The 16,061-nt window shown below is 43.9% G+C and overlaps 1 protein-coding gene across 1 annotated transcript in view; it reads left to right on the top strand.

The window, feature by feature from the left end:
• Positions 1-16,061, top strand: part of FREM2 (FRAS1 related extracellular matrix 2) — a gene marked incomplete at its 5' end in the record, with an annotated part of 201,540 nt that overhangs the window by 143,879 nt on the left and 41,600 nt on the right. The window contains 2 exons of the mRNA XM_004711271.2: positions 13,067-13,216; positions 14,452-14,661. Coding sequence (XP_004711328.1) covers positions 13,067-13,216; positions 14,452-14,661 — 360 coding nt within the window. The remainder of the gene's footprint in view (positions 1-13,066; positions 13,217-14,451; positions 14,662-16,061) is intronic.

The following is a 16,061-nucleotide window of genomic DNA, read 5'->3' as shown; positions in this document are numbered from 1 at the left end:
CAATTTATAAATTATCAAGGGCTCATGAGGGAGGGGGGAGCAGGGAGGGAGGGGAAAAATGAGGAGCTGATGCCGGGGGCTTAAGTAGAGAGCAAATGTCTTGAGAATGATGAGGGGAATGAATATACAAATGTGCTTTACACAATTGATGTATGTATGGATTGTGATAAGAGTTGTATGAGCCCCTAATAAAAGGATTAAAATAAAACAAAATAAATAAATAAATAAATAAAATAAGCTTTGTTAATAAAAAAAAAAAAATTCCAAAATGAACCAGTGTTAACATTTGCTTTGGTTGCAAGAGATCTTTTAAAAGAATCACACGCTACACAATAAATATCTAAGTCCTTACCTGTTGCCCCTGAGTACTTAGGCTCAAGAGCAGCAATTACAAATTGAGGATGTTTCCATGTAAGCTTGCTTTGTAATTTTTGTAATTGGCATATGTTTTCAGGATCTGGTCCTTTTTATCCATTTAGATGAATTTTAGTTATTATCTACTCCTCTCCTGATAGGTGTTTGTGCTTTACCCTTGTTTGTTAGTGTAAGTACTGTTGCACTGAGCATTCATTGAAGTGTTTCTGGGTAGGCCTGTGCAAACCTCCTCAAGGGTATATGCCTAATGTGGGAATTTCTGGATTGTACTGTATGTACCATTTCAATTTTGCCAACTACTGCCAAATTTTCACCAAGGTGATTAAGTCCACTCTACAATCCCCCTCCTACAAGCCCTGTGTGTCCATGTATTCTTTCCCATGTTTATTATTGCTGGATTTTTGTTTTTGTTGTATGTTTTAGCATTATTGTGAATGTTAGTATCTCCTTGATACTTTAATATTATTTCCTTGAGTGCTAATGAGAGTAAACATGGTTTTAGTTAGCAATTTAAATTGTCTCTTCTAAGACTCGTACGTGTCTGTCAGTTTCCAATCTTTCCATTGGCCATTAGACTTTTTGTTATAGGTTGATGGGAGTTTGGGGGATTTTTTTTGAGTCAAATCTTTTATTTGAGGGACAGGGGACTGATAAAAAGACATATTAGACAAAGCTTATGTTATAAAATTTTTTGTTCTTACTGATTGTTGTTCTGCGTCATCTGTCAATTTCTAAGAGTGAAACAATTAAATACCAACCACAGCTATAGATGAGGATCCCTGCTGGCATAGTGATTATGAGTTCAAAACCACCAGCCACTCCTCTGTTTTCTACTCCCTTAAAGAGTTAACTCAGAAACTCACAAGGATGGATGTACCCTGTCCTACAGGGTCGCGATGAGTCGGCATCAACTCAGTGGTAATGGCTTTGGTTTGGGTTACAAAATGTTGATTGATTCATGTTTTCTTGTAATTCTGTCTTGCTTTATATGTTTCAATACCAAGTCACAGTTACTACATAGTCTTGGTTTACGGTTTGTTCCACTCGGTGGATTTACTCATTGATCTGCTGTAAGGGTTTTACTTTAACTTATATTGGGCTGACATAATGTCATCACACACAGAATAGTCTCAACCACCTTTCCTTTTGCTCCTCTTGGCCTAGTAAGTATTGTTCTAGCCCCTGTCTCCTTCACATTTTCATGTACTTGTAGACTTACTTTTTATAGTTTTGTTATTCCTATCTAATTGTTTTAAATAGATCCTGACGTAGGTTTATTCTATATTTGGGATTGTTATTTTGAGTTTTTCTGCATATGAACTTCCTCACCCCCCATTCTATTTGCTTCTTGTAAACTAGTTACCGTGAGTTCAGAATGTTTATCTTTATCTTTCCATCTTCTATTTCTGTTCTCTTGGCAGAAACCCTTATAATTTTAACAAACCTACCTGTAATCTAGCTAACACAGTTTGTCCTCTTGAATAAAATATGACCATGAAAGTGGCTTAGCTACCCACTGGACTCCTCCATTTCTAGCCTCTTGCTATTGTCTTGATTTTCAGTTCCATTGTTTTTAAATGGAGACATCCATTATAATGATTATTTGTGTGGACAATCAATACTTAGTTGGGTCTACCAGCATATTTTATTCATATCTTCAATCAATATAGTTCTGTTTCATATTACCTTTTTTATAAGCTTCTAGTTGTTTAGGAATCCTGGTGGCATAGTGGTTACAACTGGACTGCTAACCTCAAGGTCAGCAGTTCGAAACCACCAGCCACTCCTCAGGAGAAAGACAAGACTTTCTACTCCCATAAAGAGCCTGTTCTGTAGGGTCGCTTTCAGTCAGCATCGACTCAGAGGTAGTGAGTGAGTGAGAGCTATTTCCCAGCATATGTCTGTAACTGAGTGGAACCTGTTCATCTGTGATAGGTGAAAACATGTGTATGTTGCTGTCACCCTAGAGTTAGGTTTTAGTTGGAGTCCTGTGACCCCTCAAGAATTGATTCACTACCTTTCTCCAGGCTCAGGACTAGAAGCTAGCAGAACTGTGCACCTTTGGCCCCCACTTTCCACTGTTTGTGGTTGTGGGGTTTTACATCCATAGATGTGTCTTTCTGATTTTGAACAAAGCTTTCTCTTTCCTAAAGAGAGAAAAAGAGAGAGATACCAGCAAGTTCACTCTGACATGGGTTACTTTCACATGTGAAAGTAGAACTTGTGACCCATAGGGCTTCCATGGCTGATGTTTGGACGAGACCGCAGGGCCTTCCTTTAGAGGCATCTTGGAGGGACTCAGACCTCCCAGTTCTTGTTAGCAGCCAAGTGTATTAATCTTGTGCAACATCTAGTGACTCCCTTTGCTTGGGGGTCTAGGAGGAAGAGGACAATCTTCAAGGCAATGGTAGATTTATCTTTCACAGGTAATCTGTTATTATTGCTTGCAATGCCAAATCGAGAGTGGAAAATATGAAATCATTTGAATCATCCTTCACCAGACATCTACATCTCAACTAGACTTTTTCCTGAGGACATAGCAACTTGAATGCCTGCCATTCCGTTTTATGAATGGGCTTTCATTGACCCCATCCTATTTCTGAGTGAGTTTGAGCTTGTTTCCAATGGTGCCCAATTACAAATCAAGCACAAATGAACATACTATGCAAGTGTCTTTGTACACTTAAGTTAGGAGTCCTAGATGGTAAACCCTCCTACAGTGAATTGTTGGGTAAAAGTGTAGTCTATTACATTTTTGTGAAAACGGTTTGTCGATATGCCTCCTTTCTTGCTTGTAGTTAAGGGGCAGACTTTCTCCACCATTCTCTGATTCCTGACTTGTTGTTGCTGTTGTTGTGAGGTGCCATCCAGCCAACTGTGACCCTGTGTACCACAGAACAGAACACTGGACGTCCTGCACCAGCCTCACGATCCTTTCTAGACCCGAACCTATGGTTGCAGCCATTGTGCCACTCCATCGCGTGGATTGCTTTTTTTTTTCTTTGCTCTCCACTTTAACAAGCATGATCTCCTTCTCCGGGGACTGGTCTCTCTGAACAAGATGTCCAAAGTATATAAAACAAAGTCTTGCCATCCTTGCCTCTAAGGAACACTCTGGCATACTTCTTCCAAGACAGATCTATTTGTCCTTTTAGGAGTCCACAGTGCTTTCAATATTCTTCTGTGGGACCACAACTCAGATGCCTAGATGCTTCTTCAGTCTTCCTTATTCAGTATCCAACTCTCGCGTGCATATGTGAAAGACCATGGCTTCGGTCAGGTGCACCTTAGTCCTCCAAGCAACATCCTTGCTTGTGATCAAGTTCTTAAACTCTCCAATCAGTGTTCTTATCCGTGAAAACAGCACTAATACAGCCAGTACAAGGGGACTTCAGAAATTGAACTACAGGATAATGGATTTATTCCACAAACTTTTTGAATCCCCCTCATATCTTACTAGTATATGTTGAGAAAGTAATGAGCATACAGAGAGCTGTTGGATTTAAAACAATTTGATCAATAAGTCCAATAATTTGTGTTTGTTAGGAAACATTGATTTAAAGCAACAAACCCATGCCAACAGCAAGTTGGGTTGTTTGTGAAAACATGGTACCTGGGGTCACCCCCTGCAGCCTATCAGTTGGATGTCAGCTCTTAGCACCTGCATTTTACAAATCTCTTTGGACTATTCAAATACACATCCAGCTTGGGAACCGCAAAGTTAAGTATTTTTTAAAAGTCCTTTTCTTCAACTTCATCCAACTCACTTCATCTTTCCCTGGTGTATTCTCCCAGACTCCACGCCAAAACCAAAAATTGCCCTCTAGTGGTGCAATGGGTTAAACATTGGGCTACTGGCCAAGAGCTTCACTCAAAGGGAAGTTTTAAAATGTCATTGTATAACCACCCCCCACCACCTCCAGTTAGAAAGTGGAAAGGGGGAAGTTTGTGAGTGGCGGCGATCTAAAGGGCAGTTCTTGGTCTCTCTGGGTCCAGAGGAAAGAGGGGTGAAAATAGATAGAAAGAAAGAAAGAAAAACGAATGAGTGAGTAAATGGATGAATGTCCTTTTATTTGCTCTTCTTCTGAAGCACGTTTTAAGTTTCACTGCCCAGCAAGGAAGGCTCTGCCCTAAGTCACCACACCACAAGGAGACACGCATTCACTCACTCTCGTGAACAACTCGTCGTGTTCTATTTGACATTAGTGTGCTCCTTCACTCCACGAACGTGGATTGAGCTCATACTTGGAGTAGTGTTGTGGGAACTCCGGAAAATAACAGCTCCTTGTCACGGGCGGCTCAGAGGCAGGAGCTGAGACAAGTAGGCAGTGACAGTTGAGGGGAGTGACAGGTTTGTCCGGGAAGTTCAGGGTGCTTCCTAGCAAAACTGCCTTCTGAACGGAGCCCTGAAACTTGCGCAGGAATCTTCTTCATAGGAGGAAGAGGGAAGGTGTGTTCAAAGCAGAGCCAATGGTGTAGCAGAGACTGGGCATGGCTTATTGAAGACATTCGAGTTATAGGATCGTCAAAGTAAAATCAAGGCTAAAAATATATATTGTAAAAAAACCGAGGCTAAAAATGACGTTCAAAGGCAAACTTGAACCAGATGTTTCAGGCTTGTAAACCCTACTATGACGTCTGCACAATCTTGAAAGCAACACACAACTCAGCAAAGGGGTTAGCAGGACGAGACTAGCTTTGGGTGAGGCCACTTTGGTTAATTGTCTGTGAAGGACTGTTGAAGGGATTCGAGGGGCCAGTGATGCTGGCCAGACCGAGGATCATGGCAGCAAGGTAGAGAGATAGCCAGGTGTGGAGACGCAGGTGAGGCTCAGGCCTTGGACTTGTGTTGGAAACGTTTTATTTGGAGGTCCCATCAGAAAAATCTGTGGGGGCCGTTAGTTAACAAGATCTACAGCTCAGGAGGCCAGATCTGAATTGGAAATAATTTAAGGGGGGTCCTTTGTATTATGCTCCAGCTCTGAACCACTAGGCACCATAAGGGTTTCTATTCCAGGCACACATGTGCACACATGTGAGTTAGAACTAGAAAGCTCCCTTGACTGACGGCCTGTGTCCAAGGGAGCAAATGAGATTTGGCTCCAGATAGCAATTATCTCTTCCCTCCTTCTCAGGAGACAACGTGCGATTGTAAACATCAATCTAGACACTGCACACAAACAAAGTAGAACAAAAAGTTCGCTCTCCCTTCTGGGAAAAGACATTACATTGCTTTGGCTTCACCCCTGTACAGCTTGCCAAGTCTCCTCTGCCCTTCGGTCCCGAGCACACGAGTGTGAGCCTAGCTCTACTGTTAGGAGTCAACGTTTTCTCAGCCGTGAACAGGGTATCCACGTTTGAGGGGCTAAGGTGGACTCTTCTGCCGTCACTGAATGAGGCTGCGGACCCTTTGCTTGAAAGGATCCAGACAGGAGGGCTTGGCTTCCCTCGTGCATTTCTCACTCTGTCATGAGATCAACTTTGAAAAGCGATCAAAAAACAAAAACAACCCTCGCTGCCATCCAGTCGATTCCGATTCAGCGACCCTAAAGGATAGGGCAGAACTGCCCCCATGGGGCTCCAAGACCTGCAACCCTTAGGAGAGTAGAAAGCCTCATCTTTCCCCTTAAATTGCTCAGACACTCTTTGGCTTTGTTTGGTTGGTTGGTTTATTTTGGTTTGGTTTTTTGATCATTTTATTGGGGTTTCATACAACTTTTATCACCATCCATCCATCCATCACGTCAAGCACCTTTGTACATTTGTTGCCATCATCATTGTCCAAACATTTTCTACTGGAGACCTTTGTATCAGCTCTTCATTTTGTTCCCTCCCTCCCCCACCCTCCATCCCTTATGAACCCTTGATAATTTATAAATTATTCTTATTTTTTATGTCTTACACTGACCAATGTCTCCCTTCACCCACTTTTATGTTGGCCATCACCCCTAGGAGGGGGTTATATATAGATCATTGTAATCGGTTCCCCTTTCTCCCCCACCTTTCCCTTACCCTCCTGGTATCACTTCTCTCAATATCAGTCCTGAGGGGCTTATCTGTCCTGGATTCCCTGTGTTTCAAGCTCTTATCTGTACCCAGGTCTGGTCTAGCCAGAATTGTAAAGTAAAATTGGAGTCATGATAGTGGGGGTGATGTAGGGGGAAGCATTAAAGAGCTAGAGGAAAGTTGTATGTTTCAATGGTGCTATGATGCACCCTGACTGGTTCATCTCTTCTTTGTGACCCTTCTGTAACGGGATGTCCAATTGTCTACAGATGGGCTTTAGATCTCCGCTCCCCCCTCCCCCTCATTCACATTGATATGATTTTTTTGTTCTGGGTCTTTGATGCCTGATACCTGATCCTATTGACACTTCATGATCACACAGGCTAGTGTGTTTCTTCCATGTGGATGTTGCTTCTGAGCTAGATGGCTACTTGTTTATCTTCAAGCCTTTAAGACCCCAGATGCTATATCTTTTGATAGCCGGGCACCATCAGCTTTCTTTACCACATTTGCTTATGCACCCACTTTGTCTTCAGTGATCGTGTGGGGAAGGTAAGCATCACGGAATGCCAGATTATTAGAAAAAAAGTGTTCTTGCGCACTCTTTGGCTTTAACGTATCTTTCCGAGGCAGAGGGAATAAACATGCATTCTGGGGTGCTCTATGGTGGGTGGTGCAGCAATGAGAAATGGTGTGTGTGTGTGTGTGTGTGTGTGTGTGTGTGTGTGTGTGTGTGTGAACAAGCTGCAGAATAAGTAGCATGGGCTTGATCATTCTAGGTAATGTGATCAACCACTGATTCTGCGCCATTAAAACCCTGAGTTTAAATATAGGACAAGCCACTACGCATATTTCAGGTCTGAATTGTAGAATGAAAAAGGCCCTTTTTTCTCTCATTTACTTTTTGTTGTAATGCATTTCGAAAGTGCATTTACATTTCAGAAGGAGCCCCAGCTGCATAATTCGCTATGCACTGAACTGCTGACTGGCCATACAGTAAGAAGTTCAAATCCACTAGTCGCTCCATGAGAGCAAAATGAGACTGCCTGCCCCTTAGAAGATCTGACGTCTCAGAAGCTCAGAAGGAGCAATTCCACTCTGTCCTATAGGGTCACTGTGCATCAGAATTAACTCGATGGTAGTGAGTGAATGATATATTTCCAAAATGGACTGTAGCGATATGATGTACTTAATTTTTCAAAGAAACCAATGTCCTATACAAAGACAAAACAAAACCCACAGCCATTACGTCAAGTTTGACTCATCACGACCCTATACGTCGAGGAGCAGGCAGCCTCATCTTTCTTCCTCGGCATGACAGGGAGGCTTGAATTGTAGTTAGCATGCATAGCTCATTACCTGGCCAGGTTTCCTTAGTCAAACACCAATAAATAAATGTAGCCAGAGATAAAACTTCACATTCACTGCCATTGAGTCAATGCCGTGAAGCAACCCTACAGGACCAGTAAGTTTCCAAGACCATCACTCTTTAGGGAGCAGAGAGCCCCCTCGCACCCCGTGGGCAGTGTGGTTTCCACCTGCAGTTAGCGGCTCATTGAAGAACCCACAACACCACCAGGGCTCCTACCCAAGGGAACATGGCGTAAAATCGTACTCAAAGTAATCATAGCCGTAATAGCGCACGCTTTTCCTGGGTTTGGCATGTGTATCTTTCGACTGTTGGATGACAAGCCTCATCCATTGGTTTATTATTTACTTACTTACGCTGGCTGAGCACACACTCAAATGTTTCCGGAACATCCGCCATTTTCCTTAAGGGATGTGTAGGATTCAGCTCACTATCGGAAGGATTTTGTTTTTTCAATTCGCACAAATTACCTACAATGTTCGGATTTTAAAGAGTTTGGGGAGGCTTTGAAAGTGAAATCACAGCAAGAGCCCTGGTGACATAGTGGTTATACATTGAGCTGCTAACCACAAAGTCAGCCGTTCAAAAACCAGCAGCCGCTCCAAGGGGGAAAACGAAGGCTTTCTACTCCCGTACACAGTTACAGTCTTGGAAACTCCTAGGGGCAGTTCGACCCGGTCCTGTAGAGTCTCCATGAGCCAGATCGGCTCAGCAGCACTGCATTTACAGGGTGAATGTTCCCCATTCCCATCCGGCTGCACTGAGAAGATGGAAAGGTGGTGAGTTCTAGTCATGTCTTCGTCTTCACCCTGCTGGCCTGGTAGTATGTTTTATATTTTTCCTTATACAGACTACGGTATACAGACTACTTATACAGACTACAGCCTACTGTGTGACGGGATCACAGTTGATCATTTCAGCCCTCCAGGTCAAAGATGGCCTTTGCTGAGCTGGCCTGTGTCCGTGAAGGGAGCAGAGAGAGAAGACGATGTCTAAGTCACACGGTTTGTTATCGTGGTTGTTGTTAGATGTCCTCGAGTCGATTTGGACTCAGGGTGACTCTGTGCACCCCGGAACGAAACACGGCCTGGTCCTGCGCCACCCTCACAATCGTAGTCTAACCCCTCGTGGCAGCCAGGGTGTCAGTCCTTCTTGTCAAGGGTGGCTCTCCTTTTCGCTGCCCCTCTCCTTCATGAAACGCGATGTCCTTTTCCAGGGACGAGTCTCCCCTGATAACATGCCCAATGGGCACGCCATGAAGTCTCACCATTCTTGCACCGAAGCAGTGTTTGGGCTGTACTTCTCCCACGAGAGATGTGTTTATTCGTTCGGCAGTCCGTGGTACTTTCAACTCCAGACTGTCATTCGAGTGCATCAACTCTTCCGTGGCTTCCTTATTCAATGTCCAGCTTTCATATGCGCTCATCTACCAGTAACCAAAACAATAAAGACAAAACCTCACTTTAGAGAAAAACACTTAGAGACATTTTCTAATGCTTGACAGACATCGCCATAGTAAAGATGTGGGGTATGTGGCTAAGACGCCCCCCCTCCCCCTCTTTTCTGCTGCAGGCAAAAAGATACTGTGAGATAAAATTTAGATAACATTGTTTGTGACATCCAGGTAACATTACCGATTGCAGAGCTAAAAATGCCATGCCCTCCCCCAGTTCATACATACACTCAAACATGGACTTAAGACACTGACATGTCGGGAATGTTCCATATGTGGGAACAATTGTTCTTTGTTTCTCATTGATAGCTTGGACATATCCTCCGGAGACTGTGGGAGGCTCCCAGGGGCCCTGCTGGGCACGGCCCATGTGAACAGTGAGAACTTGACAGTTGGCCATTGGAAACAGGCCAAACAAGCACCCGTGCCTTGGCCACCACCATGTCAAATCATTGGGTCACTGTAGGATGGCTTTGTTTTCCCCCCTTTCTCCTTTGCCTCTGAGAGGAGAAGAGAGACAGGGAGATGCGGGGGTGAGGGTGTCTTATTATGAGTGGAGAGATCCTCCCTCGGGGCTTGCCCTGGTTCCAGCCCAGGACAGGAAGGTCATTTGTACGATTATGTGGTTTACCGAGAATGTGAAGAGATTTACGGAATCACTGTTGTTCACGATAATTGTAAAAAGCCTTTTGTAAAAAAAAAAAAATGAATAAATTCAGAGGTGCCTGCTTTGCCGTCTGGTCAGTGAAAGCTTTTGGAAGATGATCTGTGGACACCTTTGGCCCTGACTTAGGAGGGAGAGATGTGAGGAATGCATTGGCTCGTCTTTAAGAGCTGCCTTGACGGAGACGAGTGAGATAGCACCTTCCTCTGCTCACACATCCTCATTCCCTAGCACCTTCCCAGCCGAAAGGGTGAGAAGGAGGTGAAGTCAGCTGGAGGCCGATGTATCACTCCTGAAACAAAATATGCAAACAAACCCCCAAGGCTGCTTTCATCTGATGTAAGAATTCCGTGGGGCTATGCATTTCTTCAGTATTTGAAGATGCCTCCAAGCTGTAGATAAAGTTTTCAGCACTTTCTTCCTCCAAAGTGAGGAGCCAAGTTCTTCTTCATTGTCTATTCCTGGTCTGAAATCTCCCCCTGAAACCTGCTCACGTTGGGTGACCCTGCTGCCTTTTGAAATGCCAGTAACACAGCTCCAGCATCACCACAACCCGCAAGCCACCACACTATGACAATCTGATGGACCAAATGAGGAAGGCCTTCAACAAGAGGAATGGCCACCGTGGCTGCAACAATGGAGTCAGGCACAGGAACAACTGTGAGGATGGGGCAGGACCGGGCAGGGTTTCATTCTGTTGTGCACAGGGTCGCTGTGGGTCGAAGCCAACTCAATCACACCTAAGGACAACATCTTCTATACCACCAATATGACTCAACAGAGAAAACAGAAGTTTCCGGTTTTCCTAAGGATAATTTATTTGGGGGAGAAAAGGAAAGAATTCATGTTGAACTTGAGCAGGGAATTTCCATTGAATGTAAGAACTTGTAGGGGTTTGGTTTGGTTTGTGTGTTTGGTAAATTCAGTTAAACATCCCCCCACCCCCAAAAATATAAATAAGTAAAATAAATGAATAACCTCACTACCGTCATCAATACTGACCCTATAGGACTGACCCTATAGAACTGCCCCTGTGAGTTTCCATGACTGTAACTTTTTGGAAGATGATAGGAGTATGATGATAGGAAGATGATAGGAGTAAAGGCCCTACCTTTCTCCCGAGGAGCGACTAATGGTTTGGAACTGCCAGCCTTGAGGATCACAGCCCAGTGCATAACCACTGCACCAGCAGGTCTTTGATAATTCAATCTGATGCTCTGAAACATGACAGCTACCCTTCAAGCACTCTTGTTCCATGTCCTCTTAGACTCTAGGTCCTGTAAAACCAGAAGGTCTGGTGACAAAGGACTGTTTGCCTGACTCTGGAGGAATACAACCTTTATCTCTCTAGTGGTTGTTTCTAAAATAAGTTCATGAATAAGGGGTGCATCATTAACAGGACGCTAGAGGTGTTTCAAAATAAGGTAGGTTTGTGTCTTTTTATTTTTGTTTGTTTTTAACTCTGCTCACAAATTATCTCTAATCAGCTAGGCATGCTGCCCCAGTCTTCTGACTGCTCTCTCCCCAGGTAAACTGTTGGTCACTAGGGAACACCGGGAGCAATGGTTCAACAAAGAGCAACTCTCAGCCTCCAAGAGAGTAGCACGGCTCCTGGGGTTCCCCAGACCATGCGTCTTCATGGAAGCAGACAGCCCAATCTCTCTGTCTTGGAGCTGCTGGTGGGTTTGAGCCACCAATGTGAGGGTTAGCTGCCCAATGTTACCTCAGAGGCCCTGGCTGAGGAGTGGTTCTGTTAGCCCCAGTGTCATTGGATCAGCAGTGTCATTGCTAATAGTAGTCATCCAGCTAGAAACATTGCCCCATCCTGTACCACCCTCGTGATCATTCACTGGTACATTTGAATCTGCTAGTAGGGTTCTTGTGTGAAGTCATCTTATTGGCAATTTTCCTCCTTTTTTCCTCATCCTCTACTTTGCCACACAAAACGATGGTATCATTTTCTAGTGATTTACCTTTCTTGATAGTGTGTCTAAAAGAAGCAAGTTGTAAGTCTCACCAGTCTCACTTCTAAGGAGCACTCTGGCTGTGTTTCTTCTAAGAGTGATTTGTTGGTCCATTGACAGTGCACAGTAGATTCTAAGTTTTTTCACCAACATGAATCATAACAGAGTAACTGCCAATAATGGAAGGAAATGCAGAGTCCCGAAGTACAAGCTGAGTCTGGAATGACCGAGTCTCAACATTTTCATTCGTGTAAATCCATGTAAATGCGTTTAAACTCATTGGTAGGTGATTATGTCCACCATTTCTCCAGTGGATCCTCAGTTGGCATTGAATACCTCCCAAGACCCTGCGGGTAAAATGCAACATACAAGCAAGGCCTGATTTCTCTAAAGTCTTCCATACTGGTGACCCACTACAGGTGCTAAACCAAATCCACTGGATTCCGCTCAAAATTAAAGGAATAGAACATGTCATCATGCAAGTAGCTGTGCCTTTGCTTTGGAAGGAGCCCACCGTAGGAGAGGATGGAATGAGCAGCCAAGCAAAACTCCAAAACGCTCAGCCTCAGGGGTCCCTTCATTTGCGTTCCAGCTATCTAACCCGCTCAGCTTCCTGGAAGTACATTCAAAACCATTTATAACTCACCCAGGGGACAAACTAACTCTTCTGCTTCACAAAAAGGATGCTCTGTTCTCTTCTTAAGGGTTTTATTCTGTGCTTGTTTGTTTGCTTGTTTTCTCAGCAAAGGCATTTGGGCCTGTGCACTTTAGCAATCTATCCTTTAAAGAAATTCTGTCTTATTAACAGGGTCGGAGGTGGCGCAGTGGTAGAATGCTTGCCTATGAGTCAGACCTGGGTTCCCTTCCCATCCAGAATAGTTCCTTCACAGCCACGACTTGTCTATCCGTGGAGGCTAGTGGTGTTGCTGGGATGCTGAACAGGTTTCAGTGGCTTCTAAATTAAGGTAGACTAGGAAGAGAGACCTGACAATCATCTGAAAGTCCAGTCAATGAACACAAAGGGTCATTCCAAACCCGGTGGTGGGAATGGTGCAGGATCAGGCAGTGTGCATGGGTTCTTGGGATGGCCTCACAGCTACTAACAATCACAGCATCTTAGACACACACGAAAAATAGTAACCATGATCAATAGAGCCACGAAGATGAATAATCTAGTAAGATGTGGGCATGGGAAAATCAAGTAACCGGAATGGATCTTGCTCTGTTATCCACAGAACCAACGTTCTACTTCAGTGCTGTGGAGTACTCAGTGGACGAGCATGCCGGCTCCGTGGAGGTGCAAGTGTGGAGAGCAGGCACCGACCTGTCCAGGCCGTCCAGCGTCACCGTGCGGTCTCGGAAGACAGACCCTCCCTCGGCTGATGGTGAGCCCTCGTGCCAGCCCCACTGCTAAGGAGGCTGTACTTCTTCCAACACAGATGTCTTCTTTGTTCTGGCAGTCCCTGGGAGATGAAGGAGTCCTTGCCTACAGTGTAATTCGAAGGCATCCATTTGTCTTTGGTCTATCTTCCCTAGTGTCCAGTTCGCACACACTGAGGAGGTAACTGAGAGCATCGTGGCCTGGGTCAGGTGCACTTTGTAGCAGATTTGCCCAAATGTCATCCGTCATTTGGATGGCTGCTGCTCCCATGGACGATGAGTGTGGGCTCAAGTTTAATGAAATCCTGGACAACTGCAATCTTTTCTCATCCTGAGCTTGCTGTTAAGCCCAGTGGTGAGGACTGTTGTGTTGTGTTGTTAAGTGACCAATTCTGGTTTGCTTTGGCCCTACCTTCGATGCTTTCCTAGCTCTTTGTCTCCCAAAACATGTCCCATCTCTACACTAGATGTGTCTCCTTCTTGTTGTCATTACCATTTCCCTAATAAGCCCCATGGAGAAGGGAAGATGAAGAGCAGAGACAATATCAGATCAAACTCAGAACCAAACTCACGACCACGGAATCCCTTCTGACTGAAGGCAACACTAGAGACTGAGTAGGACTGCCCTGTGGGTTTCCAAGACTGACTCCTCACTATAGTAGAAAGCCTCCCCTTTTCCCAGACAGTGTTAGATAGCGTACTATGAAATGGTCAGAGAGAACTATGGAAGTGTATTAACTTTGCTTTGTTATTAATCATAAGACTTCATTTAAATTTTCAATTAATAAAGACATTACATTTTTGTAGCTATCAAAATAATACATGGGGTTGAAAACAGTTGAGAAATCCCAGATAAGGGAGCTATCAGATAGAAGCCAAAGTCAGTAAAGCCATTCCTTATACTCATCATAGACAAAAAAAATCCCATATTGGACCTACCATCTCAGTAATGTACATAACAATGTAGGTATCAATCACGGGCATTTCATTGAAATATAATTTTCTGCAATGTCAAACTGGTCTTGTGAATTTTGAAAAGTAGTTATATATGCAAGCATCCACCAAAAAGGTAGTGGGGGAAAAATTCCCATTATCTTTTATTTCCATTTTTTCACCAAATTTTTAGTTGATATATATATAACTTGTATGTGCAATTATTTTAAATATTTATGTATATATAATTTGTCTATCTTTTAAAATATTTAGTGGCAACTAATAACTGTCTTTTTAATTCTCCTAGCTGGAACAGACTATGTAGGAATCAGTCATAATTTAGATTTTGCACCGGGAGTCAACATGCAGACTGTTCGTGTAATTATTTTGGATGATCTTGGACAACCAGTGCTGGAGGGAATTGAGAAATTCGAACTGGTGCTTCGGATGCCTATGAATGCTGCCCTTGGAGAGCCCAGCAAAGCCACGGTGTGCATAAATGACTCTGTTTCAGATGGTGAGTGTTCATTAACTTAACAATGATAAGTTTGGGTCCATATAAATAATTAGTATTCTGATAAATCGGGATTTATATATCCTTCTTCTACTTTCATTGAGATAGAAGTAGATTGTCTAAAAAGAAAACTATTTGTTTTCTCATTAAGTGACAAAACCCCTTCCCTAAGGGATTGACACTAGTGTTTGTGGCCTGCCTTATGTTACTAATTTTAACTGTGTCTCCAGCAGTCCCTTGCAGATGGCTGGAACCACATGGAGGTTTTCTAGCTTCTTAATGCCAATGGTCTTTTTCCTTCCCAGCAGGAGATCTTTTCTGGTATCTCCTTAAACACAGACACTGCTGAACTTCTTATAAAGGGTACTCAAGTCATGGTTCTGAGACAGTGTAGGCTGTAGGACAGAGGCAGGCTCTTTGGGTTCAAAGGGTTCTTGACCTCTTCTCATCATGGTGACCATGGCCGTGGCTGCATGCGTCTAAGCTTTGCTCAGTGAAGCCAACATGAAATTGGCCCAACACAAGTGTCACCACAAAACGACAGGTGTGTACTCTTAGTTAGCCTTCCCAAGACGGTCTGAGTAAACTACATATCTTAGAGTTGTTAGGTGCTACCAAGTTAGTTCGAACTCGTGGTGGTCCCTGCGTACAATGGAATTGAACGCTGCCCCGTCCTGCACCATCCCCGCAAATGTTTCTCTGCTTGAGCCCATTGACACAGCCCCTGTGTCCAGTCATCTTCTGGAGTCTTCTTCTTTTCATTGACTCTCTGCTTTACTGCACCTGCTGTCCTCCTCCAGAGATGGGTCTCTCTTGATCACATACCCAAAGAAGGTGAGACAAAGTCTAACCCTCCTCCGTTCTCAAGAGCATTTCCACTATACTTCATCCAAGACAGATTTGCTTTGTCTCTCCAGAAGTCCATAGTACACTGAATATTCTTTGTCAACGCCCTAATTCAAAGACATCAGTTCTCTTTTGATCGTCCTTAGTCGTGGAATTAGCTGTACAATATTTAGTATTCTTCTTGATATCAGTAAATTCTGAGGGGAAAACTCAAGGGGTTAGTGGGTAGAGGGGAAAATAGATGGGTGAATGGATGGAGAAATCGATGAATAAACAGACGACTATTTAAACTCCAACTCATCTGGACACTAGGATGGAGCAGAACTGCCCTGTAGAGATTCCAAGGAGTCAGTCTTTTTAGGAGCAAAATGCCACCGTGTTCTCCCACAAGTGGCTGGTAAGTTCAAACTGATGACCTTTTGTTCACAGCTAAGCACTTAACCATGGCATCATCAGGTTATGCATCATCATGCTTGCTTATGCACTCACCACCACCACCACCACCACCACCACTACCACCACGACCACCACCACCACCACCACCACCACCACCACCA

The sequence above is a fragment of the Echinops telfairi genome, unplaced genomic scaffold (genome assembly GCF_000313985.2).
Source record: "Echinops telfairi isolate 266 unplaced genomic scaffold, ASM31398v2 ScPeMD7_11;HRSCAF=52, whole genome shotgun sequence".
NCBI lineage: Eukaryota > Metazoa > Chordata > Mammalia > Afrosoricida > Tenrecidae > Echinops > Echinops telfairi.
This window is presented reverse-complemented; position numbering and strand designations above follow the sequence as displayed.